This window comes from Melozone crissalis, unplaced genomic scaffold (assembly GCF_028551555.1).
Source record: "Melozone crissalis strain CALT ecotype California unplaced genomic scaffold, PUWL_Pcris_2 ptg000061l_1, whole genome shotgun sequence".
Classification (NCBI taxonomy): domain Eukaryota; kingdom Metazoa; phylum Chordata; class Aves; order Passeriformes; family Passerellidae; genus Melozone; species Melozone crissalis.
This window is the reverse complement of record NW_026535839.1, coordinates 11,494,301-11,511,282: the sequence shown is the minus strand read 5'-3', so window position 1 is coordinate 11,511,282 and position 16,982 is coordinate 11,494,301. Positions and strand designations below refer to the sequence as shown.

The following is a 16,982-nucleotide window of genomic DNA, read 5'->3' as shown; positions in this document are numbered from 1 at the left end:
TATTTGATAACAGACATCTTTAGAATGCAAATAAATAGTGCCTGGCTGCATGAAGCAATACTTTTTTCAAGAGGAAAGAGGTAAATCCAAAGTGAAATGCTTCTCCTTAACTATGAAGAAGCTGCTATGAAACATGGTTCTATCTCCCTTTTGCCTGAAATTAGGCAAGTTATTTCCTGTATTATACTAACTAGATAATATTGCAGGTGCTGAAATAGTTCAGAAGCTGCTTGCTACTCATTTAGTACCTTTCTGTATGCCACTCTGAAGCCTGAGTACAGTTTATGGTGTCTGTGTTATAGATACTGTTCTGGACAGAGTATTCTATTAGCAATATTAGAAAAATCTAGCTCTCTAAAAGTAGCTTTGTCTTCTTTGTCTTTCATATTGTTTGGTCTTGTTACTATTTTTCATGGTCCCAGGCAAGCAACATTAGTCAGGCTGTTGTGTGGGGGGTTTATTTTTAGGTTTTTGTTGTTTTGTGGGGGTTTTTCTATTTCCGTGAAAGCACACGTTTGACTGCTAGCTTGACGTTAAAAAAAATTTGATTCAAATTGTGTAAATAGTTTCTGAATATATTATTACAATCTATTGAAATAAATGCAGAAACTTGCTTACAGAATGGAAAAAGGATACCTGTCTGTCCCTTTTTTCTTTCCAAAGGTATGCTCAGACTAGCAATAATCTACAGTGGCTCAAAAGTCATGCAACCACTTGTGCTAAAGTAACATCATTAGATATATATTTTGAAATTCCTAGCTTACAGTAATGAACAGGCATTTTCTTGTAGGATGTAGGAAAGCTACACAATTCAAACTTCAAAGTTCTTATAGCTGTCCTGACTGCAGCTGCTCTAGCAGTGGGTGCTGAGGTGTGGTTTGAGGATGTCTTTGCCTGACTCAGGAGTGGTCAAGCAGTAGAAAGGGAATTCAGAAATTCTTTCAGTCCATTGATGCATATTCACTGCAAGATGCCATCTGCAGATGATGTGTCAGAGCTTGGTCCCTTTGTGCCCTTTTAATAAAGAGACAATGTGTGAGGGAGAGAAAGCAACTTTTTACTGGGATCAACCTAAACACAAGAAATCCAAAGCCAGTACTTCAGATGAAATTTGGGGGATTTAGTATGCATGTTGTTTTGGAAATGATTGCCATTTTACAGTGTTGAAGAATAATTAATGTCTTTAAGTTGAATCCAGCATTAGACTAATTTGACATTTTAGATTGTTACTACTCTTCAATCTGTTAATTCTCTAAGCATTGGTTAGTCTTTGTTACTAAGAAAAAGAAAGGGGGGAAGTGTGAAGGTCTAATTAAAGATGGATTTGTTTGCTTTTCTGTCTGCTACTTAATAAGAAGCTGTTAGCAGATTTAACCTTGGAGGCTGGAGATTAGGCCTGATGTACTGCACTGAATATTCACAAGCAATTTTCAAATACATTTTATTTGTTATAGGCTCTAATCCAAAAGTTAAATTATGAACTTGGAGAAAATCCTTAGCATACAACACATAGCAGTTGCCGTAGTTTAATATGTGACATCTTTGTACACATCTTTATTTATGTGAAATGTTGAAATACAATCAAAGATTTTGACCAAACCCCCTCTAATTTAAAACCAAAGTTGTCAGTTGAGACAGGTGTGCTGCACAAAGGGGATAATGTGCAGATGAGCTACTGCTTCTCTGGGCAGTTCCATCAGCAGTCATAGGATGCTTCTCACTTTGGATTACTCTTCCAATGCCTTAACAAGGCAGATTACCTAATGTAATAGCTCTACTTTAAGGGCAGGAGGAGAAACAGAGAGATAAAAATAGGTATGCAGATGGAAACTGTTTCACTTTTCCATATGCTAATAGCAAACTACAAGGCCTCTTAATCATCCCTCTCATTAGCGGCTGCATTTTCTAAATGGTCTCAAAAAGATCTTTAAATGTGAATAGCCAGAGAAATATCTGCATAGATAAAATTGAACAAAAATTTGAGGAAGAAAAAATTAGATACCAAGAGTTATCATGGAATAACTGGAATGCAATTTTGAGTGTGCAAACAGCTTGCAATTTTTTAATCTAAAAAATTACTTCAAATACCAATCTTTTTGAACAGTGTAATGAGAAATGTTTTACATTATTTCCTGTAGTCAAAGGTGGCAACTTTCTTAAAATGCTTGAATAAGAATTTTTGTTGCTTTGGAAACTTTGAGTATGAAGAACAGATAAGTCTTAAGGCCAGGGACTCACTGGTGCCAAGGACAGAGAGGTAAAAGACAATGATTATAGGTGGAAATTTAGTGAAAGCCATGGAGTATTCAGCAGATTTATTTATAGATGCACAGTAGAAGCCTCAGATTCAAATGTCCAATTGTGTGTTTTTCTAAAGAACAGAAAGCTACTCTTCAAACATGGAAAATAAAAGTAACTCTCCAGCAATGCCCTATATTGCTGATGCTATCAGTGGTCACTGAACAGTTTGTTATTATCTGTTATTTTAGAACTAAGGCCTTGTTTGTTTAGAATTTAAGTCAAGATAAATAAAATGTGTTGCACATTATGTGATTTGTTATGAATATAAAATAAGACAGCTCTGTTCCTCTGAGATTTTTATGACATGGTTGAATTTCTCAAAATGGACATGATTAATTTCTAAGAGTCATGAAATTATGGCAGGAGTCACTGTCAAGTTGCAACCAGAATCCTCCTTAGACTCCCTTTACCATAATATACATTGTATAGCTTTTGCTTTACTTTGCAAAAAGATTTATATTGAGCCTTCTAAACACTAAAATCTTCTTAACATAGATCCCATCTTTTCTACATTGTATGTGATAGATTTTGATGGATTCTCTGGAGCACAGTGGAAATAAATCATATCTACCCAGTGAATACTCACTACATCCCTGATTTATCTTATTTGCAGATGGACTTTTTTCTGCTCATATTTTGAAAAAGCTATTTGTAAAAAGGTTCTGTATTAAGAATTATTTGTTTGATATTGAAAAAAATGTATTATATCACATAATGTGTGGTCTTATGACTGTATCTATTTCCAAGTCTGTTTCTTGAATAACTAAATTTATACAAACTTTAATTATTGTTTCTGCCCATTGGACTCAGTGGAATTTGCTACTTTGTAGAACTGGTTTGCTACTTTATAGAACTGGTTTTAAAACTCCTTTCCAGCACAGTTTGTAATTAGGACATCAGTGACTGAAAAAGTTGAGATAAAACATGATGAAATATTCTGGGGTTCATGGCTGGGCAAAGGGATGCTAAGCACTAGAACATTTTAGTATCCCCAAATCCAGCCAGTTCTCAGGGAAACCACAGGCTGTGGGGTTAGAAATTCAGGCTCCTGACTCGTTGGGAAAAGCGTTCCTGCTCATTTTAACTTTAGGAATCAAACAGACAATACACAAGCTGAATTTTGTGTTTTAAAGCCCACAGTAAGGAAATGTAGAACTTGCAGATATGCAGCTATTTTAAATAATTTTAAGAAAGCTGTTCAAAGTACTGAAACAAATCACTGGTTTCTAATCAACTGTGACCTCTTCAATTCTCCAAGAGTTTCTAAAAGTGATTGCTAATGTTTCAACTCTTGCATTTCTAATCTCGCTTACCACCTGTAAAAGCTATTTTATTACCACTTTTATTTTCTTCCAGCCTTAATTCCTTTGTTCATCTTTATTCTTTTTTTATAACACATAGGCACACACACCTTAAAATGTATTAATATAACTTGAATTTAATATAACATTATCCTTTATATTCCCATCTTCTCCTAATTAGTGGTTCCTTATTCTATGACTATTTGGAGGACCTTTAAAAGTCTCTTTTTAAGAACAAAGTTTCCTATTCAATTTGTTGTACAACTTTATGGAACAGCACTGAAAATTAAGACCATAAATGTAAATTTTCACATATTATTTAAAATCTGTTTTACCAGCAGCTTATTATTTGAACTCCTTAGCCTTCCTCTAGCATTTTCTTATTGAAAATTCACTAATTTCTTTTATTCACATTTAGGTGAATCTCAAAGTCTATGTCTTCCCCTGTATATGTCATACTTTATTTATATTTTTAATAACTTTTTTATTATAATAACTCAATAAATCAATAAAAATTCCTGATATGTTTCATGTACTGTGGAGTCTCTAAAGTTTTTCAAGCTCTGTTTTTCAGGATCTTGTAGAGGCCATAATTTGGAGAGAGTAGATTATTCCAGCTTTTGGAAGAATTTACCTGTTGCCAGAATTCACTGATCACTTTCATAAGGGTGTTTCTCTTTGTTGGTTTGGTCATTTGGCAGGTTTGCTTGCTTGGTTTTTTTCAGTGATGTTTTGTTGTTGTTGTTTTTTTGTTTGTTTGTTTTTTGTTTTTGTTTTATAAGGGAAAAACCTATTCTTTAGGAATTGTATGTTTTTAATGTATCAGAACCAATCTGCCAAGAATCAGTAAGTTGCCTTGTGAGTGTAGTGACACAGAGGAACATATTTAGAAGGCATATGGTAGAGAAAGCAGGGTGTGCTGCACCCTGGGAGATCTCTTCCTATTTTCCTGCAGCACTTCACTGAGTAGAGTACATGCATATGGGGCTCTCTTGAATGTGTATTAATTGAATAAGAGATGATTTCCTAATGATGAATTCTATGCTCATTTAGTTTCTTTCTTGTTTACAAAAATAACACCCTTGAACAGTCAGTATACAGTAATTGCTGGTCTCCCCCATGAGAATTAAATAACATGCTTTTGTTATTCATTATGCAGTTGTTCTGTGCATAACATACAACTTCCAGCTGAAGAAAAGCAAAGAAAAAGCCAGAAGACACGATATAGGTGTATGGCCTCTCTATATACATAAATAGAGAAGGTGTAATTAAGATATGACATAACATGAAATAAATGTATCTGTTCATGCCCAGCTGCCTGGTGCCTTGTTTTCAAGCACACATGAGCAAAATGCATTTTTTGCAGGGCCTTCCCTAGTGCAGTTACACAAGAGCAAAGGAGCTGCTTGGGCTGGTGTGTGTTTCAGTGCCAGCAGTGCTGCAGCCTCGCAGGGCTGAGCGGGGCCTGCAGGAGCTTTCTGAGGAGCCTGACTAATTAGTGCATGCTGAGCCTCATGCTGCTAGAGCTGAGCTCCTGATACCCAGGCTAAATATAATTCCACAAGAAGCCCTCCAAGGATGCAGTAGTGGAGATGTGTGTTTTGAAAGGTACAAAATGCAGAGGCAATGCACTGCTTCAGTCTTCTCATTATACCCACTGCTTGCAGAGTTTTTGCTGTCTGTATCTTTGGGAATGCTTCAAAAGCTGCTTTCTACTTCAGTGCTGTATATGGGTTTCTCCTTTTCACTTTAAAGAGCAAAGTAAAATTATTGTCTCACTGAAAGATCTCTGGGGGTACTGACATCCCACATGCATTCTGCTAAGCTTCCAAAATTTGGGTTTTACTGTATTTAGTTCTTATTTTTGGCAATCAGATTGGAATTATAGCCTCCTAGGCAGCTGTTGTTAGAAATCTTACTCGCTGCCATAATCTGAGTCCCATTGATAAAAAGTGGCTTCAAGGCCAACTTCATATTTGAACCTACTCTGTTCATTGCATTTTTGTTGATTTAATATACCAGTTTTCAGAGTTTTCCCCCGAATTTCTAACAGTATGGTGTCCAGGCTGCTTCCTACAGATTCTAGTTTTCTATTCTTTTTACTTCATTGTCTTTTGAACTGCTATAGCCTTCTCATTTAAAAATAATTTTGGCTCCTGAATTCCAGTGTTGCAAAGTACCACTTAGTTTGGTCTCACAAAACATGTCAAATTTAATTATATTTTTTCTGTAGCAGGTCAATCATTCTTACTTACAGGAATTATTTCACAAAGTTACTTAAGGCAAAGTCAAGAATAGCCTTTTCTCTTCTGTGCTTCAGACCTAGCTCTTTCAAGATGCAATTGTCTGTTACTTTCAAAATTGTCTTTCCAATTTATGCTGTGATATATTTGGTATGATAGTTGTCCTAACAAACTTTGTTAGAGGTTGTTCTAATCTCTGTGAAAACCAATTTCCAAAAAGTTGCAAATGAATGACAGCAACATCCATGAGCACCAGAAAAGAGAACTCTTACCCAATAGCCCCAACAGAAAGTTGTGACAGTGGATCTCTGACCTTATAATAGGGAAACCTTATAAAACCTTATACTGGGAAGAAGATGGTCAAGCTCAAAACAGAAAAAAATTCAACTGGACTTAAAATTTGGGGAACTAGACAAGAAAGTGTTTAATTCATAAGTTCTTAATATGTTCAAGTGAATCTTGATGCCTCATGGTGATGCAGATTATCTGTAGTTATAAAGTATAACTGGAGAAATGAAAAGGTAGTTGAAAGAAGAGTCCAGCTCTTTTTGAACTTGAACTCTGAGACAGAATGAATATGTAAGTAATTCATGTATAGAGTTAGGATTATGGAGATTTGTTGCAAAATCTGCATAAAGCATACTTAATTGTTCATAGTGAGCTAAACAGATGCATGTCACCAAAATTAGGGGAAATATATAAATAAAGAGGCATAATTATGTTACTCTGCAGAGAAGGTCTTTCCCTTAAATCTATTTTTAGATTGTTTTTTGGTGGGTGTGGGTGTGTGGATTTGGGGTTTTTTTGTAATGGTATAAAACCTGTAGAGTTGCTCCTGATTCACAATGGCAAAAAATGTCCAAAGTTGCCATGGTGAGAGATAAAATGCAAAGAAGTGCTTTGAATTTGCTGTGTAACAACATCAAGTATGGGTATTACTCAGCTGCTTTTGCCACATATGAGAATAAATTTACAAAGTTAATACCTTGATTAGTATGACTACCCAGAGCTGCTTCCAGTGACAGATTCTTGTTCTGGCTGGTTCATTCACAGCTCTTCCAAGTGGCTCTGAAGACAATTTTGTCACCCTGTTTAAGATTTCCCTGAACTGCCCACATCTGGCAAAGCAATCAATAGGAGCTGTTGAAGTGACCTTATGGTCGGCTTGTGTGGAATCAATACAAAATGTCCCTAGGCATCAGAGGGGAGGTCACACAAAACAAATTCATCAAGGCTTCACACCCTCTGTGAGCCCCCAGTCACTGCTGGAGGACTCAGCATACCTGTGCCTTTGACCTCTCCAATAAGACACCTAGTTTGAAAGGCTAAGGACCTTAGAGGATCCAAGACACCTTCTAGTTTGAAAGCTGTAGCCTCAAAAGATATAACAACCTGAGGATGTTTTCATTCCCATCTAGTAATTCATTAGATAAAAATTAGGCAGTATTTTTAATTCCCTGTAAATGTGGTAGAGACCAGGTTGGTAAAAAGATTGAATAATAGTCTGTTGGGTCTCTTACAGTTTTTTAACACAATGCTTTGTATGATGGGTATTGATGTTGCTGTTCCTGACCTGAATGTGGGTTTTGTCATTAGTTTCAGTAGGGATTGTCTTGGGTGCTGAGCCAGTGTGTGCTTCCCCTACCTCACCTGTGAACCTGGCATGGTAATATTGTACAAAGTGGCATGAATGAGATCTCTTCCAGATCACAGCTGTTTGTAAACTACCGTGTCTGAGCACAAAATGGGATGGGTGGAGAGAATGAAAGAGAACTCTCCACAGTAACACTGAAATATTTTAAAGAGAGATCCTTGAATGCAAAGTGGTAAATACTGACAGTATTCCTAGGGGGTTTTTGCTGTGTATAGCTTCTTGAAAGGGATTATTCCACAATAAGTTTTGTGATTGGTTTGAGTGGGGTTTTTTTCCTGTCCTGGCATTCTGAATTTTCCCAGGATTATCATAATGTCCTCTAGGCCTGAGTAGCAACACAGGTGCCTTGCCATCTTCATTGGCCCCCAGCCCGCCTCCATGCTTTCCCTTTAGGCAACAATACTCTTTCTGTAGAGGATAATCAGCTCTTTAAAAACACTCTCAACTCAACAAAACTGGTTTATTCAGACTTGGGGATTGCTGCTGAACAGAAACATATCTCAGTGAAATTTCTACCTTTTAGCATCTGGAAACAGAGGCAGATCCCAGGTAAAACAAGTATTGATTCCATGAAACACAACTTCTTTCTGCAATCTGCTTTCAGCTGAATCTTACACAAACATCATGAAGGAGATTTAGACACAGAGTGACATGATCTTAGTGCACATTTTTTGCTGTCTTTTAAGCATTTTACTATCCTTACCCTATGCAATCACTCATTCTGCCTTGCCCTGCCTTCCTATCAAAGAATATAGATGGTGCAGACATTTCTTAGCTAAGTGCCAATGTAGCTAAAATCAAGGAATTAAAAAATTGCTGTCTATATAGTTGTTAAACTAATTTATTCCACCACCTTGAACAAAATAGGGCAGCTTTTTGTGGTGATTTCATGATTTGATAAGAGGACTTCAGTTCTCAATCCATAGTAATTCTCAGTGCCTGATACTTTGTATTTTTTCAGTCCCCACTGAGTTGCTTCCAACTGTCTGCAATCAAAGCACTTGGGGATGTTTTGTACAACCTTTTGCTTGCCTTTTTTTTTTTTTTAAATCTGTAATTCAATTTCACATTAAAAGACTTTCTTCAATATATACTTAAGTTCTGCTGATCCTCAAGCTACACAAATGATTTTTGTTTAAAGATATAACAGATCCTTGACTCATAAAATACTGCCTGGGTCAAGAACTGGGGCAAGGTCTTACCTATAGTATCTTTAACCCTGTGGAGATGCATGTAGTGAATTACAGAATGAAAAAATGAGCTCCAAAATCTAAAGTCCTCCAGAATCATGCAAACCAAGAAGAGATTATTATTTGCCCCTCCAATTGGTTCTTCTCTTATAGTTAAGTGACAGTCATGGTTTGGATTCTTTTAGATACACAGTAGTTGAAGCTGATGTGAATCCCAGAAAATTGGGGCTATGAAAAAGTGAATTCCATTGCCCACGAACAGCAGAATCCAGACACTTGCATGAATATTTTTTCTGTGTTTGTGATGTAACAGGTGTCTTTATGCTGACATGCTGATTGCTAATGGGATGGTGTATGGTGGCACACTAGATCTGGAGACCTACAGTGAAAGTAAAGACACCTAGATAAAGTATATTGAAACCTTGTTCAGGAAATGTCTACAATGGTTGACAATATTGTGTTGTCTTTCAAATGAATTTATATCTTTATAGGATTTGTAAATTGAAATCATCAAAATAGTTTATTATTAACATTCTTCTGTTAATTAGATAATTAAATGTTATCTGATACATGGAAACAACTTTCACCTGCATATTTCTGATACTGCTGCATCTTATCCGAATGCTAGAAAATTCAGGACTTTGACAGAACACAAAAGCCTGTTGAGGTGCAGTGAAAATAGTTTTTTTTTAAGTGGGATTTTGCACTTGTTAATCACACCATTTGTGATACAGGACTATTGTTCTTGGGGTACCATCAATCAGCATCTCTTCTGTCTCTACTGACTTGAGTGACTGAATCTCTTGAGAACCTATCATGAAACTCTTACTCCATCTGGGAGTTTATTTTGCATAATGAACACATTTACAGCAACCCATCTGAGAACCTTTTAGAGTTCTTAGTACATGGACTGGGATATTACTTGTGGTGACAGGAAAATAATGCTGTAGCCAAGGGTTGACAAGATGAGTAAGTATGATGTTACTTTATTGCCCATTTCTTGCATAGCACCACACGCTGCTCAGCAAGGACTGTGCACCATTATTTCAGAGTATTTTGGTTTTGAGGGGTATTTTTTTTTCCATCTTGAAAGCAAAGAATCAAAATACTCTGCAACTGCCATTTAAAATAGGACCATCTTTGCTGGCTTCTCTGTGAGATTACAGCACTTCTAGTCTAATTGAGATATTTTTAGAACCAGAAGCACCCAGCTGGGAACCAGGTTGTTTGCCCATTGTAAGACACCCAAAATCTTAGCAACCCTTATACATGCCACATGAACAGTTCTGCATTTTGCTAATACTGGTGTTCACACCAGTTATTTCCTTCACTTTTCAATCAAATACACAGACACAAGTGAGAACAAGAGGGAAACAATTTATTTGACAAGTTACTTAAAATAAATGGAAGATTTTGAAGGTGATAAGAAATTTTAACTGGCAGAGATAGACCACAACCCCATAGTCAGAGAAAAAGTGGTATTGTCAAAAGTGTATAGCAAAGCATGAACACATTTGTAGAAGGAAAAGTGTTGTATGACTTTGCACACTGTCAATAAGTAATGATTAAACCCCTAGCCCACAGGCTTGTCTGGGCACACAGAGCCTGCAGGGTTGCTAAGACAATGTTACTGCTACAGACACATTTAGATAGTGGTGTATTTACAGCTAGCAAAAATAGTGGGTTATGCAGATCAACCCAAACATGGCTCAATGGAACCTTTATATTTCCAAAACCCAAGGATATACATTAATTTTCCACATATAATGCACAGTGATATCCACTTATATTGAATTTGCTAGAGAAATGTTCAATTGCTTTTTGCTAGGATAGCCAGACTGAGAGTAGGTTTCACCACACATGATACAGGGGTGCTCTGGGCCTGGAACAAGTGTTCTCTGACTATCAGTGCATGCACCAGATCAGAGATATTTTGGCATTGCTTGAATTCTTCTTAATATGAAAATCAAAAATTCTTGTCATTCCAGCACCAAATATTACCAACCTTCAGCATCAGGTTCGTATTGATACCTGGTCATATTCAGGTGTGGCAAATGACACATTTCTGTGATGTAGTGGTAATTAATAGCAGACACTCAGAAACAGCTCAGGAGTGTCAGATGTGCTCCCAAGTTAGCACTAGCAGGTGAATTTCACAGTGCAGGATTAAAGTGCTTTATCTTGAGACCTCCTGGTCTTATCATATGATTGCAGAAAGCAAAAAAAAAAAAGTGCCTATTATACGACTAAAGTGAAATGATTCACTGCACAGCATATCCACCATCTTCTTTTCAGGGCTATACTTGAAGAGGTTTGGCAGTGAAACAGCCGGGCTGTGTGAGAACAGAAACCTCCGCTGGTGAGCAGGGAGAGCGGCTCTGTGAAACCAGCCACGGAGCGAAAAGCTGCAAAATGGGGTGGAGGCCGTGGGTGTTTTGATTTTAAAAACGCTTAAAGGTTCTTTAACTTAGTTGTTTGGGGTTTTTTTTCCTATTGAATACATAAATGAGAAATTTATCACCCACGCAATCTTGTCTGTTTCAGCAGGAAAAGTGTGTTTCCTCACTCTGTGCAATTCCAATTCTTACAAATGGGAACAGGTAGTGAAAACGACATGACGAATTGCCCCCAGCCCCCTAAAGGATGGCTATTTTGTTTCTGGGAGGAAAACTCGAGCAGCCACTTACTCGAGGCGCAAGGCAGAGCGTGTTGGTGCGAGGCAGCGGCGGGGAGGGGCAGGGGCACGGTTTGTGCCCCGGGAGCGGTGCCAGGCTGCGCTGGCAGGCCGGGCCGGGCCGGGCCGAGGGGGAGCCGGGGGCGGCCCTGGCCCCGCTCCAGCGGCAGGGCAGGTGGATGCTGCGGGGCTTCCCCGCTCCCGGGCGCTCCGGCCGGGGTGGCTGTCGCTCTCTATTAAATGGCTGCCTGCTTTTCGGGGCTGCCGACTGATTCACGGTTTGGCTGTTTATTTATTTTATTTTTTTTTTTTTAGCAGCTCTGCCGTCTCTCGGGGGCAGCTCCCCCCGCTCCACCCCGCCGCTTCCCTAGGTGAGGCTGCATCCACCGCCTCGCCGTCCGCCCCCACCCCGGCCCTTCCCGGGGAGCCGCCGCCGCCTCCTCCCCGAGCATCCCGCCGGCCCCGCTCCCCTCCTGACTCTCCTGCTCCCCGGCCAGGGTGCGCCTGGATGCGGGCTGGGGCCGGCCCGGCCGTGCGGGGCGGATCGCGGATTCCCGGGGAGCGGGAGGCGGTGGCCGCTCCGGGGGCGGCGGGGCAGGGCAGGAGCTCCGGAGCGCCTCAGCCCGCGCCGGGCACCGCGCCGTGCCGGGGAGCGAGCGGCTCTCCAGCCCGCCTCGATCTCTGAGCAACACCTTCACCCTTGTCCCTCCCCCACCACACGCCGGTTTTTCTTTTTTTTTTTTTTTTTTTTTTCCTTTTCCTCCTCTTTTTTTTTTTTTTTTCCCTATTTTTTTTTTTTTTTCGCTCCTCCACTCTCCCGCAGCGAGTTAAATATTTCTTTTGTTAATTGACGCCCAAAGTGTTCCCAATCCCTTCCCCGCGCCGCCCGGGCCGACCGAGGACGTGTGCACGCCCAGATCCGCTCGGTGAAGCAGCACAGATCCGCGGGGCCGAGCGGGTATGTGCGTGAGGAGGAGGAGGAGGTGGTGTAAAAGGAGCGACGGGCACAAAGCAGATTTGAGAGGAATAATTTAACTCCGGTGTTTGTTGTTTTTCATGGGTTTGTTTTTTCCCTTCTCTCTCCTTTCTATCTCGTTTTCTGCTCAGGATTTAAATGTCACTCACAGCATCCCCAGATCAGCTTTCCGCTCGTCTCCGGCTTCTTCCGAGGCATTAACTGGATCACACGCTGCATTTGAAGAGCCTGGGTGTTTTACCCGCTAAGGTAAGTGGGTTTATGCACCTGCGTGGGCTCTGGATGGTCACTGAAAGCCCTTCAGGGTGGTGTTTTCCTTCCCCTTGGCCCCCCTCCCCCAGCTCCGTGGCCAGGTTCCGTTCTACCTGGAGAACTCGCATCCCCGGGTTAACCATCGGGCGATGTAGGGAAAATGCGCCGGGGGGCAGCGGGGTCGCGGGGGCTCCGTGCCGCCCCTCGGGCACCAGCCAGTGACCAGCGGGAGCCGGCGACCCCCTCGGTTCCCAGCGCCTGTGCTCCGGGGATAGCGCCTGGCATCACAGTAAGGAAAGAAACAGCCTAATCCCCTCTTACAAGAAACTATTCGTCATCATTTTTTTTTTTTTTTTCTCCTCCGTGAGAAATATTGTAGGCGCTCATCTCCCTCCTCCCCCACCGCCCGCCCCCGTTGCCAGCGCCGGCTCCTTTGCCCGCACCTCTCCTCGCTTCAGGCGCTTCCTTCCAGGGACTAAAAAGTTAAGCAGCCCCCTCTCTCCCCCCACCTGCCCCCATACGTACGCAGTGCATTCTCCTTTTTAACTATTCTCCCTGTGCCTAATCCGAGACCGTCCAGCCCCCCCAACGCTTAAACTAGGTTGCAAAGCCGCCGTACCTTGCAACTCCTAAAACTTCTCTTCTTGCTGTGATTTATATTCTATAACAACAAAAAGGACAACAAAATATACTGGATCCTCCTGTGGATTACTTTTTTTTTTTCTTTTTTAAATAATGCATTTCCTTCTTCCCCTTTAATTTTTTTTTTTTCAAGGAAATTTGCTCCATCTCCAGCAGCAACCACTGCTCCTTTTGATGTTGTGGTACGCCGTGCGCATGCGCTTCACATTAGAATTACTGCACTGGCCAGAATAAGTTGGATCTCTTCTTCTCTTCACTGAAACCTTAAATCATATCAAAAGCTAAAGGGATGCTGAGAGTCCGGAAAAAGGGTTACTTTGGGATTTGGTCATTCCCTTTAATAATAGCTGCGGTGTGTGCACAGAGGTAAGTGATTAAGGTATCTCTTTTCCTTTACTTTGAATTGCAGTGCATGCTGCTGCTGAGAGAAATGTACAGCTGGGGGCTGAGAAATCAGAAATAATACAGTATTATTCTTTCTTTTTTCTTTAGTGTCAATGACCCTAGTAATATGTCACTGGTGAAAGAGACCGTGGATAGACTGCTGAAGGGCTATGATATTCGCTTGAGGCCAGATTTTGGAGGTAATTTGACTGCTTTTGCATAAGAGAGGTTGCATATCCGGGCTGGGTGCGTTGTGTATGGGGGCGGTTTCAAACGTCTTGTGGGTGCTGTTGCTTTGGGGGGTGTGTGTATTGCCATTTCCTGTAGCTGATCCAAAGTTAAGCCCATTGTTTCTCAATTTTCTTAGCAAAGGATGCTCTTAATGCGATCACTTAAATCACTTGTATATTCCTAATCGGTCCCTCATTGTGTGTGATGACACTTTACCAACCTGTAATTAAACCCTTGCTTAACTGGTTTTATGGAGATGCAAATCTCCCTTAAGTTCACCCATCGTTTGCTCCTTTCAGCCTAACGTGCCTGTGATCACAGCTACTATTTTCGAGTACAAGACGTGCCGTTAACTGATACAAAAATGTCATTTAACCCCCTGCGCGCTCCCACTTCCAACGCGTTTGTTTATTTCGGACGTGTTCCCTGTGGGTGGCCCTTTCCCCCCCCGCACACAGACACACCTTGTGGCCCCCATCCCTCCCGGGGCTCGGTGCTCGCCGTGCCCGGGCTGAGCGGGCGCGGAGCGGGCGCGGCGGTGCCGCACGTGTGCGCTGTTACATAAAGCACCGCCTCGGCCCGGGCCCGCGGCCGCGCTGGGACCCCGCTGCGGAGGGCAAACGGGGGGGGAACACTTCACGCCTCCCTCCCGACTTTCTGCATGTCGTTTCGTATGCGCGCTGCGCGTTCGCCCTGCTAACTCTGCTAAGAACGAGTTCAGTTCTTCGAGATCACATTGCGGACCATCTTGTTCGTTTGCAGGTCCCCCGGTGGCTGTTGGCATGAACATAGACATTGCCAGTATAGATATGGTGTCGGAAGTCAATATGGTGAGTACTTGGGCTTCGGGGCTGCTCGCTCTCCGAGGGGGCGGCAGCCGCTTCCCCCGCCCCTGCCGAGGCGGAGCGGGGCGTGAGGGGACCCGGCGCGGCCTCCTGCCCTGGGGAGGCGCCGGGGCGGGGCACGCCGGCTGCTGGGGGGTCGGGGGCGGCCTTCCCCCGCTGACGGCGGCGGATCCCGGGCAGGCAGCGGCGGCTCCGGGCGGGGAGCGCGGGGCCGCTCCTGCGGCAGCTCCGGGGGCGCGCCCGCCCTCAGCGCCTTCCAGCGAGCAACGGCGCCCCCTGCCGGCCGCGCGCGCGCACCGCAGCCGTGCCCCGCGCAGCCGCCGCGCCCCGGCCCGGTGCCCTCCTTGTGCGCCGGGCTGAAAACAAATTATAATCAGTAATAACAACCTCTGAGCCCTGCACTTGCCATTATAAACAAAAATATAGGGGTTTGCTTCTGTGCGTGTTCAAAATTTACCTCTTTTTTTCCCCCTTAACCTGATACTATTTTGGATGGGGATGAAAGAGTCGATGATTTTAGGAGTTTAATTTTTCCAAGACGTTTGTCTGTCTTATTTAGAACTGACTGTCCTCAAATACTGAACTTGTTCAGAACGTAGTAATTTGACGTGTTTCTTTCTGTGTTTCACTTACATCCCTGGAAGACTAATGATGTGTGGAGAAAATTGGAAAAGTCTGATTCATACTTTAGAAGAAACTGTTCTTGACTTAGACTAAACTTTACCAACATTCAGTTTTATTATTTGGGAATTTTTGGGGTCAAATTTTGAACTTTTTATCCTAACTTGCATCTTAATTGGTTAAGCACGTGGAATTTGGCCTAGCACTCATAGGGGCTTATAAAGAACGACAAAAGGCACTAAAACATAGTAGCACATGATGCAAAAGTGATCCAAAATAAATGTGATTTTGTCAAGTATTTGTGAATTCGCAAGTTTGTTGTTTGAAGCAAACTTTCCATTATTCTTAAAGAAGTTCCAAGTAAACATTTTTCTAAATACAGGTGTGATTTTAGAGCTCTTGCTGTAGCTGTAACCATGCATTTGAAAATAACACTTGGGAAGTTATCAGTTGTTTTAATAACATTGTACTACTAAAATATTTAGTTCCTCGGTGTCATGCTTGGGTTCTCAGAGATGTTGCACTGGGTGAATTGGCAAACATTTCTTTTTCTGAAACTGAATTACTTGTGTGATGTACAGGAGGTTTTTCATAATGTAGAATAAAGCCCTTGGCCTAATTTGAGGGTAACATTACAGGTGATTTTACTGTGGGACAGCGAGGTGTTGGTGACCCAGTGCTTGACGCTGGTCTTTTTCTAGACACCAGGAGACCTGACTAATTTCACCTTCTGAAACATTACTTTTGGGAAATTTCTAAGTGGCTAAAGGGTCTGCCAAGCTTTGTATCACAAAACCTGTTATCTGGTGTTCTACCTTCAGGAGCTTTAAGTGCAGAGGAAGAGAAGTACATTGTATTTTAAACCACTTGTGTTTCATTAACAGAACTGTGGGTAGGAGAAACATGGACACAGAGTTATTTCTTAGCCAGCCCTGAGCAGTGAGGGAAGGATGAGGGTTTCTTGTTGGGGCTGCAATCTACCAGGTCAGTGTAATATCCTCCCATCCCTTCAGAACTGGAAAGTTCACGTGAAAAAATTGTTGAAAATCTTCTGATTCTTTTCTTTGTTTCTTTAAGTGGTTTCTAGACATTTGGTCTCCAGTTAAAGGTGATAGCATATCAGAATACACTTACAGCCCAACTATATAAGGCAGTATTATTTTTAGTATTCTGTAGTCAGTTTATTGTGTTTCTATAATGAAATGTTTGACCTTTCTGAAAAAGTCTTTTCAGACTATCTGCAGAACTCAGAGGAGGAACTGTATCTACAATTTTGCCCTACTAATTTGCCTAAAGCATTTAAGCTCTGGGTTTATTTTACTCCAGGAAGCCACCTATTTCTTAAACCCAGGCAATCACGTTACATAATTTTTTTTTTTCACTTGCAGTTTCAAAAGAGATACCAAACCAAGATTATAATCTGCTTAATTGCAAAATGTAACACTTGATTTTACAATGATCTGTATAACATAGCAAGTCCCAATATACCCTGAATATAACCTGAAATGAATGAGGAGAGAGACAAGGAAACAACAAAATCCTTAGTATGCAAGGCCTTGGCTTTTTTGCTTGCATATTCACCAGAATTTGGAGTAGAAACCAGGAGGAATACCATGGAATGCCAGCTGATGCAAAGCCTTCTGAGATAACAAGAGACACAGAAAGAAC

General features: G+C 41.5%; 1 protein-coding gene across 4 annotated transcripts in view; it reads left to right on the top strand.

Moving 5' to 3' along the window:
• Positions 1 to 11,030: 11,030 nt before the first annotated feature.
• GABRB2 (gamma-aminobutyric acid type A receptor subunit beta2) overlaps positions 11,031 to 16,982 on the top strand; it is a 135,565-nt gene continuing 129,613 nt past the window's right edge. Inside the window, exons 1-5 of one of the 4 annotated variants that reach the window (XM_054288248.1) lie at positions 11,031 to 11,048; positions 12,471 to 12,588; positions 13,367 to 13,599; positions 13,726 to 13,817; positions 14,611 to 14,678. In XM_054288248.1, coding sequence (XP_054144223.1) covers positions 13,523 to 13,599; positions 13,726 to 13,817; positions 14,611 to 14,678 — 237 coding nt within the window. In that variant the 5' untranslated portion in view covers positions 11,031 to 11,048; positions 12,471 to 12,588; positions 13,367 to 13,522. The other 3 variants (XM_054288247.1, XM_054288246.1, XM_054288249.1) reach the window with 3 other exon arrangements.